The sequence below is a fragment of the Hippopotamus amphibius genome, chromosome 4, assembly GCF_030028045.1.
Source record: "Hippopotamus amphibius kiboko isolate mHipAmp2 chromosome 4, mHipAmp2.hap2, whole genome shotgun sequence".
Lineage (NCBI taxonomy): Eukaryota > Metazoa > Chordata > Mammalia > Artiodactyla > Hippopotamidae > Hippopotamus > Hippopotamus amphibius.
In genome coordinates, this window is record NC_080189.1 from 16976913 (window position 1) to 16994749 (window position 17837).

The 17837-nt window shown below is 39.2% G+C and overlaps 1 protein-coding gene and 1 long non-coding RNA gene across 3 annotated transcripts in view; one reads left to right on the plus strand and one right to left on the minus strand.

Annotated features, from left to right (window-relative positions):
* DGKI (diacylglycerol kinase iota) overlaps nucleotides 1-3072 on the plus strand; it is a 456175-nt gene extending 453103 nt beyond the window's left edge. For both annotated transcript variants that reach the window (XM_057733401.1, XM_057733402.1), the window contains one exon: nucleotides 2956-3072. In XM_057733401.1, the coding sequence (XP_057589384.1) occupies nucleotides 2956-3072 (117 nt within the window). The remainder of the gene's footprint in view (nucleotides 1-2955) is intronic.
* The window catches only part of LOC130852393 (uncharacterized), a 46857-nt gene that overhangs the window by 4913 nt on the left and 24107 nt on the right, over nucleotides 1-17837 (minus strand). The window contains exon 2 of the long non-coding RNA XR_009053342.1: nucleotides 928-1035. This is a non-coding gene — a long non-coding RNA (uncharacterized LOC130852393). The remainder of the gene's footprint in view (nucleotides 1-927; nucleotides 1036-17837) is intronic.

The window sequence follows — 17837 nt, forward strand, 5'->3', positions numbered from 1 at the left end:
TTAATTTAAGTGATGAGCACTTCTTAGGTGCGGTTTTCACCCTGGGGTTTCCTCCATCTGCAGTGTACATTGTGACAGGACTTTCTCTCTGATGTGAACCTTTCTTTCCTTCCTGAACCAGTTGCACTGCTTGATTCTCCACATCCCTTGTGACCCACTGGATGCTTGCTTTCTGACGGAGGTCCCCAGCTGCCTTAAGTCTGGTAGCTCTAGGCCATCAAATTCATTAAGCTGGGTCCTGGTTTCTAGCTGGTCTGTTACCTGTCTGGTTAGCTAATTGTGTGTAGGATTCCAGGTGGCAGATAATTAGTCACTGTGACATTCTTCCCAGATGATATTTCCACTTAGGTGCTTCAATGTGTAACCTGATTGACAAACACAACCCATGGAGGCAGGACCAGCTGAGGCCATGATTTGAGGTGGACTTGGCCTTTCTTGCTGGGACCAAACACACAGGGCCATTGCCTGTTCGCCACACAGAGACTGGTCTCAACTCAGGTGATAAAAGAGAAGGGAGGAGCAAGATGAAATGGAGGAATAAAAGGCTGGGCAGGAAACCTGGCCCCAGAGCAGATGGCTTTTTTTATCTAAGTTTCTGAATCAAATACATGGGTTTAATGTTCCTTGAGATTCCTTTCTATTTGTGTTATGTATGCATGTGCTTTTTCAAAATGCAAACAATTTTATTATTTTTTTATTGTAAATATAGTTCATTCTCTCATTCTCCCAAACTCTAGCAATGCAAAAAATTTTTTTTAAATAAAAATTGCTAGAAATCCTACATAGACTTATATACCATTAAAACTTTAATGATTTCTCCCCACATGTGGGTATGTCTACTTTTCTCATTTTCTTCAAGTAGGTAAAATCATACTGTGCATGCTATTGTATAACTTTTCACCCAACATTTTGTTTCATAGATCTTACCATATGAAGTAATAGAGCTTCATCCTTTTCAGGGATCCTATGATTTTTCCATTCCATAACTTTTTGCTTTGTGAAAGCTGAATATGATAAGTATGACTGGCTCTTCTCCTGGAAATTTTTGAAGAGAAGCAATATTTTGAGAATTTCTCTTGATAGGGAATGGCTCCTTAAAAATCAACTCAGAGGCCCACCCAGTCCATCTCTCTGAGTATTTGGGAATCCCAAACCTCATTATCATTGAAGCAAAGATAACCTACAAGTACGGTAACCAAGCTGAATAAAATTATTAAAGGAACTTGAAGCTATGGTTAGATATTAAATCCCAACTAAATTAGTAGAATTTTAGAAAGAGTCTAAAGCCATTGTTACTTCCCTTTTATCTTCTACTGCATATCTCCCTGTAGACTACTAGGATCAGACTTAATTGAGGTTGATACCACCCATTGCAATTGATGAGATGGAGGCTGAGAAGTGTTTGATAATTTTAATAATACTTGTGTGCATTTTTATACATGGAGTTGTTTCTTTGGTACTGTGATCATGCCTCTACCCTTTCCTTAGAACTTAATATCACTTTGTACATATATACAATGGAATATTACTCAGCCATAAAAAAGAACAAAATAATGCCATTTGCAGTGACATGGATCAACCTAGAGATTGTCATACTGAGTGAAGTAAGTCAGACACAGACATATATCGCTTATATGTAGAATCTAAAAAGATGGTACAAATGAACTTATTTACAAAACAGAAATAGAATCACAGATGTAAAAACCAAACTTATGGTTATCAAGAGGGAAAGGGAAGCGGGGGGATAGTTTGGGAGATTGGGATTGATACATACACACTACTATATATAAAATAGATAACTAATAAGGAGCTACTATACAGCCCAGGGAAGTCTACTCCATACTCTGTAGTGACCTATATGGGAATAGAATCTAAAAAAGAGTGGACATACATATAATTGATTCACTTTGCTGTACAGCAGAAACTAACACATTGTAAATCAACATACTCCAATAAAAATTAATTTTAAAAAACTTGATATCATTTTTAAATAGATATCATTGAACAAAAGAAGCTTCAAGGAATGTTAAATAATGTCTATAAACAGTCAAAATAATGGAGACCGTTCCTCTTTTTACTGCTGACTTCTGTTCATTGGCCTCATTTCAAAAGTATTGTATGTGTATAAATATGCATATAATAGACTGCAAAAAATTATACAATAATTTAAAATGATGCAGAAGAACATGACATAAAGAAGTCTGATGCATTATTAAGTTGAAAAGCACATTACCTGACAGTATATAAACAAAGTATTTTTATTATTTTCATAAAAATAATTGTGTAGAGCTGTAGAGAAAAAAGATAAAATAGTTACTCTATGGAAGGTTAACAGCAGTTATCTTAGTATAGTGGAATTACTGGTGATTTTTATTTTCTTATGCTTTTCTGCTTTCCCAAGATTTCTTTAATCAACATCCATCACTTTCCTTTTCAGAAGTTAACTTACTTTTTGGAGAGATAAGACAGTTCCAAATTGGGGAGAACCTAACTGAAGACTTTGAAACCAACAAAGAAACCCCTTTAGATTGTCTCTGACCATCGCTTCCTCTTTGTTTCTGCATGTTACTTGCCAGAGTTTAGTATAACAGAAAGCGTTAATCAGAATGCCTGCTTCCCTACTTTTCTGTTCAGTGATTTCTGTCCCCCTTCTGAAAAGGATCTGGGTTCCCAAACTCACTGTGCTGCACAGTTTGCTGCTGTGTACCTCGTACCTTTCCTTAAAGGGATGCCCCACCTCTGAAAGGTGGTCATCTGTCTTGAACTTTTGTATCTCACACATTCAATGTGATGGGTCTATCAAATGATAGATTTAAAGTGTCTCATCAACTCTAAAACAGCAAACATGGAAAGATCTTTTTTAGTGCAACATCTTCGAGTAGCTCTGCCTCTGTGATTTTTTAAAAATTGTATCCCAAGTGTTTGTGTCTCTTTTCTTTTCATTGTTACCTACAGGGTAAGACACCTCAAGACAGAGCACAGCAGGCCGGGGACCCGGAGTTGGCTACCTACCTAGAAAGCCGCCAGAACTATAAGATGATTGGCCATGAGGACCTGGAAACTGCTGTTTGATCCTGGTAGACAGGCTGAGAGAACCTGAACGAGCATATCACCTGTGCTCTCCTGGCGATTGGGCAGCTCCCTTGGAAGAAGCTGGTGGAATCCATAAATCTGTCTCCTGCAAGAATCTATCTGAGACCATGCCACCAGTTTTAAGGGCTACCGAGATGTACAACAGAACATGATAGCCCACTGAGGACGAGGCAGGATACCTGGAGATTTGTGGAATATGAGTTCCGCAAAATTCGATCCTTATTGCTTCCAGCAAGTAGCATGAACTTCTGTGTTCACCTGTATAATTTATTTTAAAGATTCAGAGGATGTTTGTATAAATGGCACTGCTCCCTCCGCCCCCATGCATTCCCCTTTCCCCTGTACCGCACAATTCTACTGTAACGACCCATCAATTTAAAAAATATGATATGATCTCTTCTCTTTACATTCAGTCTTTGAAGACCAGAAGACTCTGAAGGTCTTTTCAAACCCTCTGGATGTCCTGCAGAAATACAACTGTCAGATCGCTTCCATTTCCAAGACTAAATATACCAAGACTACCTAGTGACCTTTTGCATGTCTCCTCTCCCTCCCTCATCCCTTTTCGTTATGTAGGAGCTGGGGAGTGCCACATAGACAATGTCAGCTTGTGTGCGATATCTCTGAGGTGTGGCAAGGTGGCATGGGAGTTGTCTGGGCTCAGAGGGGCCTCAGAGAGGGGACCCAGGGGTCAGCCAGGTGGCGGGGTTGTTGGCAATAGCCATGGAGGACTGGTTCGGCTTGGGCTGTTGGTCCAGCTCTGCACTGCTTACGTGTAGCCATCTTTGCCTTTTGCTGCAATAGAGATGAGCGATGGATTCAACAGAGGCCCATAGCTAGTTCACAGAACCACTCAGTTTTAAGTGCTGCTGAAATTGCAGAGCAGAAAACCATGTGTGGGAACTGTGGTTACAGGAAATGGAGCAGGACGACAGCGTTTACTTTTAGGCTTTTTTGACTGATAATAGAAAGCAAGCTAATCGACTTGAAATAAAACAGCAAAAGCAAAAGTAGCAACATATGTCAAAATAACTCACTTAAGCAAGAAAACAGTCGCTGGAATGCTGCACAGAGGCTAATAGATTCGGGTACAGTGGTGAGAGGGGGCCCATTTTAGGTTTTCCTTCCAAGGTTTTGGTTTTCATTACCCCAAGTAAGCCTTGTCCCAAGGATAAAGCCTCATGTTTATGAGTTCCACTGCCAGATTTCCAAGATGCCTGGATCTTCATGAGGGTTGCCTCACCTACTAATTGTCAGGTTCCAAGGTCATACCTGAGAGCGTGATAGCCCCATTTCTCATGTACAGGGTCATCAAGTTCTTTTCTCTATTTCCCCTACTAGAATGTTCTTAGTGCAGACTACTGTGGGAGTCTAGTCAGAAGTGTCTCGCTGGCCGTAGAATTACAGCTTCTAATCCTGCCACAGATCCGTTGGTACTTACAGGTACCTCTATCAGGGCCTCTATGATACCTAAGGTATCAGGAGAAAAAGTCTTCTAACTTTCAGTGAAAATGTCTACTTGACTTGGGTATAAGGCAGAAATGAAAGTGGGTGACCTTTTTGCTTTAAACTAAACCGATGTCTTTGGAGCTTTCTTCCATTTTGCTCTCAGACGTAAGTGAAGTGTTTCCCTAGTGTTTCTGCATGTGAACATAAATGATTGTCTCTCTACATTTAATGTAAAGGTCCAGTGGTGATGCCTTCCTTATCTGAACCACTTTTGGTCACGTATCATTTTGAAAGTACAAAGATGATATGCTGTATTAGGTTGGAATAGCCTCTCAGTGGATGGGGACTAAGTCTGTCCTTAGTTGTTTCAAAATCAAGTTGTTGATGTTATTTCCAGCTGTGGGAGAATGGGTTGGTTGTGAATAATCTATTTCTATACATCAGTCTTAGAAATGGAACTATCTTTTGGGTTTTATGGTGAGGGCAAAAGGGACTGAAGTAGATTGTTTCCAGAAGCTGGAAAAAAAAAAAATATGTTCCAGGAGAATTTAATCACTGGGCTTCTGCTGGGAGTCTTTCAGTTGGTGGGACTTTCAAGATGTTGTGATGACAGAAATATAATCCTTATGACAGACTAGAATCTGGCTTTGAATGGTGCCTCCCATTCCCTAGATTGAGCCAAGCATTTGGCCACGCAGCCAGTTACCAGCTGCCATTGCTGGGATGAAGGACTCTGCTTTCACCAACTACCATCTCATATTTCTGTAATGCTTCAAAGCGGCCCAGAGAAAATTGAGGGTACAGGTGGCTATGGGCCAATTCAAATAGCTCCAACTGAAGTCACACGTAAATCCTCAGTATGGAAATAAATGAGGTAATGACTACTGTAGGGGTCCTGGTGCATTTGGAAATTATTCCAAACCAAAAAAAAGAGAAAGACGTTAATGTCCTACATTATTGATGGGGAATGACATAGGACCAAGGCAAATATCTCTGAAAAAGCAAACACCCTGAGAATTTAGGTTTTGCAAAAAAAAAAAAAAAAAAAAAAAGCATCAAAAATGATCAGAACAGTGACCTATTTAATGGCTTCAACATTAAATCTACCTCCTGTAGGTTTTTTTTTTTTTTTTAATTGGCTACTAAATGTGACAGTCCTGGGCTTTAGAAGGAGCTAAGGGCACGTGCCCTGGAGTTTCCAACTCAGTTTACGGCAGGTAGTATCCCCTCTAATGGGCCATCAGGGATTGTAGAAGCAAATAGTCTGGCCCTGCTCTGCAAATCGACATAAATTTACTTTAAAAGACATAAAACTATATACCTATAGAAATACAGTTTTCTACAAAACGAACTGAGACAGTACTGCCAAGAGTAGCTGGCTTAGCTGCCATTCCTCTGTGTTTGGCCCTTCGTGTCGTGGTACTGTCTGCTCTGGGATTCCATTTTTAGATTAGGCTGATAGAGGCATGAGAAATGGGGAGTTATTAAAAGCCAGCCTTAAAGGTAGTCATTTTTTGAAGCCTTATATTCCAGTATTACACACTTAATGGAAAAGAACCCAGTTGAGCTATGCTTTGTCACATTCAAGGACTTGATAAAGAATAGAAGCCAAAGAGGAAATAAACATCACAGCTGGGAATTTCACTCTGAGAGTTTGGGTTACCTCTATAGAGGTTATAACCTAAAACGAATGCAGTTTCTGAAACGGAGAATTTAGCTGGCAAGTACACAGACCTGAAACTAGCGACAGCTGCTGGAAAGCCTCACGTGCCCCGTTGCTCCCCATCCTTCCGTCCTAGCTGGCCTTAGTGCGTAGGCAGATCCATTTGCATTGAGAGATACTCAACAAGTAGGTAGTTTTCATTTAGCTCTAGTACAGTATAGTTTCTTTGCCTAAAGGATTTCTGGAATTTATTGACTACACTCATAATATCCATATGTTAGAAAATGTGGGCGCAGCAGTTTTATTTTTTTACATGTCAATTTTATTTTAAATGTTTAGATTTTTTAAGTTATAAAAGTAGAACATACGTTTTATAACGAGTTCTAATACCGCAGATGCGTATCACAGGCAAAATCAAGCTGTTCCTCTCTGCTGGTGTAGTGTCCTCTGTCCCCCGCCCCCAGAGATAAACAGCGTGAATACTGATAAACATTGCTTGTGTGTTACACTCTGCATATACAAGCCCCAACACACACATAGAAATGTATTTATTTGTATACATATATGTGTATACATCCTATACACACATGTACTGCATAGGTTTAAAAGAACATTTTAAAAGCATGCGAGTCACCTGTGCTTTGTAGTTATCACCAATGGGCAAAGATAAGCTCATAGAAATTTTTCATTTATTCTTTGTTATTTTTACTGTTACTAAGCTTAGTTCTATTACGGCAGCACTTCAATTGCACAGGGCATTAGCTCTTGCCTCTGTCATAAAATCTATGACCAAGAGGTCTTGTAATTGTTTTTGTTACTTTCCATGAAGCATGAAACTTACCTGAGCCCAGACTTGTTAATGCTATTTGTGGATCTCAAGTGGAGAGTTTCTTCCTCTGTGGTGCTTACACCCCTTTTGTAAGGCTGAGTTTACAGGACGGACACTCAGTAGGCTGCCTAATGTTATCTAATTCTGGCAAGCTGCTGTGGAAAAGGTGTAGTAACTTGGATATGGGTGGGGTCTGAGTAGCTTGGCTTCCTTCCAGTAGGAGTAGCTAATGAAATCACACTGAGAACAGCATGATATTTTATTCGATTATACTATTTAAAAATAAAATAGATGGTTGTTAAACTGACTCATCATAACCATCCAATAAAACTACTAATTGCTCTACTTAAATGGATTATTTTCATTTTAGGGGGAAAAAGTAGAACATCCATTAAATTGGAGCGTTTTCTAATTAATCTTTAACATTTATTTAGTATAAAGTAGTTTCTGCCCAGGTCTTAGTAGAACCATTTTTGAATATCTGAACTTTTTTATTCTCTAAATGCCATAATCAGCTGCTTGTTTTAAGTCCAATGGTTTTTTTCTCTGCACAGCCTCTCAGACTGTCTTTGGCTTCAACCCTTTTCTGTGTCCTGGTCATCATCCCATCACCAGTCCCTCCAATTGTCTGACCATGGCAATAGTCCCGCTCCTGGACTTTCTGCCACTACCTTCAATAATTTTGAAATACAGATGCCCCAGTCTCCCCCAGATATTATGCTCAAAACGGATCAAAATGAAATTACCCTCTGGGACAAGTATCCGTTTTTCCGAAGGACAAATAGATTTCCACTGACCTTGATCATCTTGTATAGTTACAATAGGCCTTATTCTGAGAAGTAATCTCCCAGATAGATTTAGCAAATTTCTGTCCTAGTTACACCACTAAAGTTCACAATCATAGCAGCTTCTTCCACACCCAATGATGTAAACAGTGTGCTCCCATGAAGTCACCTGGGTGACCATATTATATGCATGTTATACGCTTGCTGGTCATCTGTGGATTTTAGGCTGTCTCCCCACAGTTTAATAAGAAACCTAAAAATAGGAACTAAGCAAGGAATAGTGCTCATTGCAACATGCTCACCTAGGACACCAAGAGTTACTGAACTGGTCCCCCTGCCTCCAACAAAAAAAAGAATTCTTAGGCTGTTGAAGCATTACATTTTGAAGTGAATATTGGATGGTATCCTTATGGTGGAAAGATTCTAGAGTCTATTTATACATGCGTTCAGTCATTTCACATGCAATCATCTGTTCACAAATCAATCATACAATCATGTATTTTATCATTTATTTTAAAATGTGTTTATCATTCACGCTGATGCAGGCGCCATACCAAGGATATAGGAATGAATGCAAGAGACAGAACTCTTGACCTCATGGAGCTCAGTCTTGGAGAACATACAAATTCCAGTCTGATGAGTTCTGTACGGGAGAAGCCCACAGTACTCGCGAGCATGCCCTGTGGGTTCAAGTCAGCCTTTGCTGTGCCATTGCTTTTTAGCCAGCCATGTTTTAGTTCAATGAAATATGAAATGAGAATACAAAAGAAGCTGTAGTTTGCATTTGCTTTTCCTTGGAGTCTTGGTACTGTTCTTAAAAAATGGATTTGAAACCAAGACTTTAAGGTGAGACTTAGAAACGCTACTAAAAATGAGAACCAAAACGTTTATCCTATTTCTCAAGGACAGAACTAGGAACAAGAGGCAAAACTTGCAGTGAATTTTGACTGAATATTAAGGTGAAGCATAAAAATTGACAAACAGCAGAGGAGGCCCAGAATCAGAAACTTTAGTCATGAGAAGTGTTTAAGCAGAGGCTACGTGGCCAACTGGAGGGGTGTTGTGACTCGGGACATGAATCTGAGGGCTGGATTAGATCCCAGGAGTTTTTTTAAATGTTCTTTTAAAATGACTTTGTTGAATGGCAGGATTTCATTTTAAAATTTTATAAAAAATCTTGACTTTCAATCTTTTAAAACATCACTTTGTGACAGTCCTTAACCCTTAAAGAGAATGACATTTAGTTGTTTAAAGAGCTTAAAACTAAGCATGAATTTAAGAGCAAATGAAAAGAAAGCATACTAAGAGGTATAAGTTACTCCAAAATACTTCTGGAAGCATTATGGATTTTGATGAACATTCTTAGACATTCTTAAGTCCTATTAGAAAGCTGTTTTCCCGTCCAATATAAAAAAGTGCTGTGATTTGATATTCTCAGAATTAAGTGTAATATGGTATAACCACAGAAGAAAATTCTGCCTAAAAGATATTTGGGGCCCAAGTAAATGTACATGAAAGGCAACCATGGAAAGTGCCTTGGTTTCTGCTGCTGGCATGATAATTACAAGGGAGGGCTTACCCATGGAAATAAGAAAGTGATGATTCTGGTTTTTACCCATTTTCCATAGTTTCAGTATTTTGAGCCAAATGGCATCTGACATGGGAGACTTTAGTAGTGGGAACAACTGAAACTATCTTGTTTCTCAATCCTTTAGTGCGTATAGCTTTCAATAAAAATAATTCCAACAACTCAAATCTGTACAATTTATTAGTAGCAATTTCGGTAAATTTAGAATGTTGCTGCTTTAGCATTTTGATGCATTTTTGATACTTTTGGGCTTCAGTACAAACCCCTGAGGTGGATAATGCAGATTGTGCATTTTAAATGAATAAATGGCATCTCAGAGCAATGAATTCAATGAACACAGATTCATGTAGTAAAGTGGTAGAACTGTAGCACAACTAAGATCTCTACATATTACAGACTAATGTGTCTACAATAGATGTTTTCTAATTTTCCGCCATTGCTTTCAATGCTGTTTTACATCCATCATTCAGATTTCCACTATTTAGAAGGTGCCTCCTTGAAAAAATATTTATCTAAGTTTCCACAGCATGGGTTGGTTAGGACTAAGGGGGGGATATGAAATTAAAAATTTAGGGGTTTTCCTCTCAGATGGAGGCTTATCAGCTTGGACATATTTTAAGGGGAAAAAAAGGCCAAATGTTTTGGTACCAGGATGGATTTCACGAAATAACACTGAGGAGGACTTCCTGGCTTCTCTTCTTCGTGATTCTCAGCACTTAAAAATGTTGGTATTATTTTCTGTCCTTGGAAGTCACTATTGGAATAATATTATTTCAGAATGCTGCTCCAAAAGTGTTGAAATGGTCTTGCCGTTCAAGACCCCACTGCTTGAAGTTTGGGGTGAATATACAAGGCAAAATCCATCACACACAGTCACGTAAGAGGGGTTTAATGCACCTATAGGAAGATGCCACATTTGAGGTGGAAAGAACAGATAGGCCTGAGGTATCCTTCCATTCTGAATCTCGTATTTACAAGGCACTTCTATGGACAGTTTGATGAATATGTAGAAGAGGGGTGCTTGATCTGGGAAGAAGCCAGATTTGGATTAGGAATAGGAATGTTTGGAGGAGACAGCTTAAGTAGGACAGTGAGGTTCAAGTTCTGTAGCGCATACAGTTTGCAGAATAAAGCAGGGACAGAAGAGATCAAGAACAGACATGGGGAGGAGGCAGCTTTATTTCTTATATAAGGATTTAGTTTTCCCTAAACATTATATCCATAAAAATGGATTAGGCTTTCTAAAACAAACAAAAAAAAAAACCCCAAAACAATGACAACAACAAAAAGTACCCAGTGAACTTATCACAGCTAGTGTTTCTTCTAGTATTTAAGTGAAAATTGAACAACCAGATCTGGGATCATGTTAAAGCAATTTCTTGGACTGAAAGACTTCTCTGATGTTTTCCAGGTTTCAATTTCTATGCTTTTAGACTGGAACAGAACTCAGTTAGGGCCCATTTTTTCAGGTTCCTGCCATATAGATGCAATGAAAGCGTATTTGTAAAAACACCAGACATTGCAAATATATCCCAGATCATTTAGAAGCCAGTATTTCATGCCCCTAAAAAAAAAAATGCTTTGCCCCCCCCCCCCCCAACACACTCACTCACTCACCACTGCTAGCCAATTCCCAAATCTCCTGAATAAGATATATGTTTCTACCAAGGCATAATAGTCACAAGTTCAGGAATTAAAGTGAAAACAAAGGATCTAGTGTTCACTTTCCTACTTTCTATGCATTTTTTTGTTTGGGGTGTGCATTTGGGACTAGGGCTTGGAGAAGGAGGCAGAAGATCTCTGCATTTTCTGGTACAAAAAGGCATGGAGGCAATTTCTGTAACTTACTATAATGAAATAGGACTTAACCTCATATCCCTAGACTAATGTTCTTATGATGTTTCTGCTTGTAAACTAGTTTTAAGTGCCCACCTTCCCTTACTTCTATGAGTTCCTAGATTTCAGGTTGCCTGGATAGGGGTGGGAGTCATTCTCGAGATGGTCTTAAAAAGTGGGCTCATATCTGGAGTCTTGCTCAGAGAACTTCTCCCACTCCATCTTGTCCTCCACCCCTCTCCTTGCCTCTGACACGGGAAGGTGAGAAAAAAGAGTAATGGGGAAAAAAGAGTCTCAAGAGCAGTGCAATAATAAGGCTCTAGTCTTAAAACAAATTGCCATGGTAACCCAGAAATAAATAAAATATACTCTCAGCAAACTTTGATTCTCATGAAAAGCAAATTCAGAAGATATAGAAAAAAACTGAACTTGTTTAGAGTGGCTTCAAGGAGTATCAGTTGTGAAATTTTCAACATATGCTGCTTAGAAGAATTAGGTTATGTCTGGAATTTAGGGGGAAACAGTACTCTGCTAATAGAAAGAACTTTCTAATAGAGCTTTCCAAAGGACTGGGTTGATTTTGAAGCAGTTTCTCCAAGTGCTCATAGGAGGTTAGACCACAGACTTGTGCAGATCTATGATAAAATTTGAGAAAAATAAGGACAATTTAGGAAGTTTTTCACAATCCTTACAAATTCTGACTTTATTTTGGGGTTTACATGTAACATTTCCTCTTAAGAATTATAGAGATAGGAGATGTTTACAAATTGTCTTGTAAAAATAAAGAGATGACAGCCCTGAATTGGTTTATCCTATACTTTGTTTTAAATTTATGGGTAACTCTCTCAAATATGTTAGTAATATTTATCAACTTTTAAGATAGAGTTTAGCTTTGATATTTACTATACCTTGTGTAATGAACCAAATGGTTCCTAACCTTTTGGGTTTTATTAAGAGCAAAATTTTTCATTTCCTGCTCTCCTCCCCCATTGGTTGGACTGAGGCTTTGAAGACGTATAATTTCCAATGCAACTGGAACCTAGATTGAGTCTTGCTAACACCCTGATTGTGGGCTGGGACGTGTGGGGTTCTTGCCATCCTGGGGAGTGAGATTTGGAAATATTTTAGACAAAATATTCTAGCACAATAGAATATTTTGCAAAACACATCTTTGAAAAGTTAAGGTCCAGGTTAGTCTCAGTTAAAGGTTAAAGGTTAGCTAGGCTGTGTTGTTTTTTTCTTTTAATTATCAATGATTAAGTGGGCAATCATGAATCTGAGTATTATATGTACTGTAGATGATTGAAAATGAGGAAAACCATCCCTGTAAAGAATTAAGAAATAGAGGACAATCTCAGTTCCATAAGAGTGAATATATTTCATTTAATTTGATTTCTGAGTGGGAAAAAGTCCCTGGGCATCCAGAGTACCCTTGGCTGTGGGTAGTCTACTCTCAAAGGCTACATCTGAAGGAAGGGTTGCAGTCACATTATAAAGGGCTCTTTCACGATTTCTTATTCTGCCCTATCACATCCCAGAGCCATGCTTTTGCAAAGCTGCCAGCTGGCAGGTGGAATCCAAAAGAGAGTAGCATCTGTGGCAGTAGGATGGTGAAGTTTTATTTCCAGGTAAAGTAGGATCCAGATAATATGAAATGGAGGGAGGGAGGGAGGGAGGGAGGGTGGGTGGGAAGGGTGGGGTGGGGAAGACTGGAGTTTTTTGTAACAAAGTCATAAAGTATTTTTCCCTAATTTTTCTTGCATTTCCTATTTATACAAAGTATCTTGATCACTGTGTTGCTCAACATAGATTTTCAATGGAATTAATTTGGGAGACTGAACTAATCTCTGAAAAAGAAATTGACTAGTTACAGTTACTTTTTGGACACTTTTTCTGTATTGTGAATCGTGTGGAAATGTACAGAATAAAAACTAAGAACTACAATTAGTTTCTTTTCTTTGGTTACTGGCTATTACATGCAGTTGGTGTGAATATTATCCTTAAGTGGGTTAAATTCGACTTTCAAAATTGGGATGTAAGCAAAGAGTTGGCTGTTTGGGAAGGCAGGAACTAAAAGAGATCCCTGATAAGGCAGAATTTTTTTTTTTTTTTTAAGACTCTGCTTTTAAGATGGACTAACAGAGGCCAGATTTACTCTCCCAATGGAATTAAAAAAATCTATATATAAAACAATAATTGTTAAGACACTTGAACCCACTCAAAAAAAAAAAAAAAGACAATAATCCCTGATTGATGAGAATCAGATAAGCTCTATGATTTCTCCATTTTACAGACTTTAGAGAATTTCCTGGCAGTAGCTCAGGGAGGAGAAATTGAGGCAGAGTCTGGCAAATTTCCTAAGTTGGGGAGACAGAGCTGAGAGCTTAGGAGACCAAGGCAGCTAGTGCTTATGGAGCCAAGTATTAGAGAAGAGAGATCTGCACAGAGAAATAACCCCGGAGATCTGCAGAGACCTCCACTCATTCAGTAAAATTCATATCAGTGTATGCACGTGAGGAAACTACCTGTGACTGGAGAAAGAACCACCTGAAATGATGAGAAGGAACAAACACCGGCTTACACAAGGCTGGGAATAATGCCTGTTGCCACTAGCCAGGCTGCACCTTTACTGCCTATGCAGCTTTTATTTCAGAACAAAATATTACAGTCTCCTGTGTTTTCCCACTTCAGTTCCATCTCCTCCCGCTCTCTGGTCACAGAGGCAATCCTTGTGATGGTTTTGTGTGAATCTTAGCACATCCCCATCTTTTCTCCCTTCTTCCTCTTCTCAACTTCTGTTAACTATATTCCCTGTTACAGATGCAGACTTTCACACCCTATCTGGTACCAATATTACAACTTCTATGTGTTGTCAAATTGCATTCTAAGAGTTGAAAGCAGGGGCGTGGAGTTTCATTAGCCTGGCATGTTAGTGTGCACTGCAGAGGATCATAGTGTATGACAATCACACTGTTTCCTGAAACACTCAAGGTCATGATCCCAATGCCAATGAAAGTCAATGTTCCTTCATCTGGATCAAATAATTTCACTTTTCTGACTTTTTTGGATCACTCTGCTTCATATTTGGACTCTTTGACTTAGTATTTATGAATTTCTTTCTCTTGGTGTTGGTTATTTTTCTCTGTTCTTGCTGAAAGATAAAACATGCACATACACACATAATTTTTTAAAAATATGTCCCTAGTATCATCTAGCTCCCTAGTGATTCTTGAATTCCATTCCATTCTTTCTCATGAAGGCATCCTTCTCAGAGTCCACTGGCTTCCTGTTCTAATTTTGATGAACTATTTCCTAAGGATGCTGACCAATTATCTTCTTAGGATGTTCTTCTTTTGGGCTCCTGCATTTGTCTTATCGCTTCTTGACACTCACATGTCTTAGTTCCTTGATTTGCTGAAGTATAGCCACAAATTATTTACTAAAACTAGGAACTAGGGAAATTAATCTTTGAGTTCTTTCATATCTGAAAATGTCTATCTTATCTTTTACTTAGATCTTGTCTGTCTTGGAATTCTGGTTCCAAAGTCATTTTTCATTAGAAATGCAGAGAATCTTAATGAGGAAAAAGAAGGTTATGTGCTTTGTGAAAAGTAGAGGTTCATTCATGAATAGATTAAAATCACAAAGTCATATGTATAAATACAGATGATTCACTTTGTTGTACAGCAAAAATTGGCACAACAGTGTAAACCAACTATATTCCAATAAAGAGCTTAAAAAAAAAAGCAACCCAACTTTTGGACTGTACAAATATCATTCTCCTATTTCTCAATCAGATGTGAGCTAATTTGTGTTAAAGAAATAGGTGTTCTAGCAGAATAGATTGTAAGTCATTTTATAAAACAATGGCATTAAAAACTTGTTCATCCAAATAAGGGGTGTTGTCTTCATAGTAGGAAACAGGGCAGACAATATGTTTTATGGCAAACAGTGCTCAAAACTTTTTGAAAAAAAAAAAAATCACAGAGTCACACATGTTATGTTAGTAAAATGACTTTGGACATCATGTCCATCAACTGCATTGTGCAGAGGAGAAATCTGTGGTTCCAAGTGATTAAAACACTGCCCAAGATCACATAGCTAACTAGTGACAGGGCGATTTCACTAAAGCTCAGGGACTTCTCTTCTGCAACTTGTGTCACCATGCAATGTTCAAATGCTTTAGATTCCAGCTGAAGGCACTGCAGGATGGATCAGATATGTGCAGTAGAAGAGAATACACTGGATTCCAGCCCTGGCTTTGCTCCACAGGGGCCAAGTATGGTTTTTGCTTTCCTTGGGCCTGAATTTCCTAATCTATAAAACAAGACTGTACAGCTGATGGTCTCTGGGCCTCTTTCTTCTCTCAAGTGGTGAGATTCTCTGATGGGGATCACTTTTATAGAAGATTCATTATAAAGATGGAAAAAGTGTCAAAATGATCACTGTTCAAAGCCCCTACTTTGGAAACTGCTAAAGCCTCCCCCAAAGTATACCATTTGAGAAGTATTTGCCACAATATTCATACTGATTGGCATTTAAAAAATCTAAAATATCTTTTTATAAGATATCTATGACTTCAACCCCGCACATGTTGTAGGATTCAACCCTTGAAATTTTGCATGTGGTTTATTTCCAGAGATCAATACAGCAAGCCACAGGTTGCTAGTTCCTCAACTCTACAGGCTGTCACTTCAGAGGTGTAAAGATATTTAGCTCAGTTTCATACAGATCGAAAGGACCAGAGCTTACACAGAGCACAGATGTTTAATAACCATTATGTGTTACAACTACATGGAGGATATGGTCTTGATAACAAGGAAGGATGTTTCTCCTTCACTGCTCAATCTAATTCAATCATGGTGGATTTCTTTTCTACTTGGCATTTTTGGAATCAGTGTGGACAGCCCTGGATTTGGCACCTATGTTGCTGGTTACAAACTGGGTGAACTTGTTCACATAGATCTCTTTCTGTTTCTGAAACTCAGTTTCCTCATCAGAAATATAGAAAACACCACTGCCAAACAAAGGGAGTTGTTATGGACATTAAATGAGATTTTGGCTGGAAAAATATTTAGAACAATGCCTAGTACCTAGTAAGTACTCAGTAAGTTATACCTATGAAAATATGCTAGGGATGATTACATTGATAAAATGCATATTATCATATTTCTAGCACTGTTCTTTGCACTGTGGGGCAGGCGACAGGCAAAATGCTCTCACCTTGGAGAACTTAGTGCATTAAATCCAGTTGGTCTGGAAGAGAGACAAGATGATGGAGTAGAAGGGCCTTGAGCTCTCCTCCTCTCATGAGCACATCAAAATCACAACTAAAGGCTGAATAACCATTGATAGAGAAGACTGGAATCCACCCAAAAAATAAAAGATATTCTAAAACAAAAGACACAAAGAAGAAACCATGACAAAATGGTAGGGGGGCACACTTGCAATATAATCAAACCCCATACTAAATGGGTGGGTGACCCACAAATGGGAAAATGATATTGCAGGAGTTCTCCCACAGCAGTGAGAACTCTGAACCCCACAGCAGCCTCCCCAGCCTGGAAGTACAGCACTGGGAGAAGGAGCCCCCACTTGGCTTTGAATGCCAGCAGGGCCTGATTGTCGGAGCTCCACAGGACTTGGAGAGCAGTGACTCCATAGGAGCCTGGGCCAGGTCTACCTGCTGCTGTCAGAGGGTCTCCTATGGAGGCGGGGGGTGGCTGCAGATCTTGCTGGTATCATAAAAGCTGGTGGCAGACATAGCAGGGAGTGTTTGCCTACATGAACTTGGGCTGAATGCAGCCATCTTGAGCCCTTGGCATGGAGACCTGGCCCCACACAACAGCCTGCAGGCTCCAGTGCTAGAACACCTCAGGCCAAACAACAAGGCAGAATACAGCCCCAGCCATCAGCAGACAGGCTACCTTAAAGAATTCTTGAGTCCACAGCTACCTCTATACATCCCTTGACACAGCCCTGCCCACCAGAGGGCCAAGACCCAGCTCCACACACCAGTGGACAGGCACCAGCCCCTCCACAAAGAAGCTTGGCACATGCCTCAAGATCAGCCTCACCCACCTGGAGGCAGATACCAGAAGCAAGAAAAGTATGATCCGGCAGCCTGTGGAACTGAAACCTCAAACACAGGTAGAACCTACAGTAGAACTAGCAGGTCCCTTGTCCTTGATGATAAGAGAGGAATGTATTGCTGGGACACACAGGACATTCCTTACAGAGGGCCACTTCTCCAAGGTTGAGAAATGTGACTAACCCACTATATACATAAAAATTTAAATAGATTTTAAAACAAAGTGAAAGTGCAAAGGAATATATTCCAGGTGAAGAAATAAAATTAAAACCCAGAAGAACAATTAAGTGAAGAGGAGACAGGCAATCTACCCAAGAGAGAGTTCAGAGTAATGATCATAAAGATGAACCAGGAACTTGGAGAAAAGAATGGATGCACAGACTGAGAAGTTACTAGAAATTTTTAGCAAAGAGTTAGAATATATAAAGAAGAACCAAACAGAAGTGAAGAATAACCGAAATGAAAAAATACAGTAGAAGAAATCAACATCAGAATTAATGAGG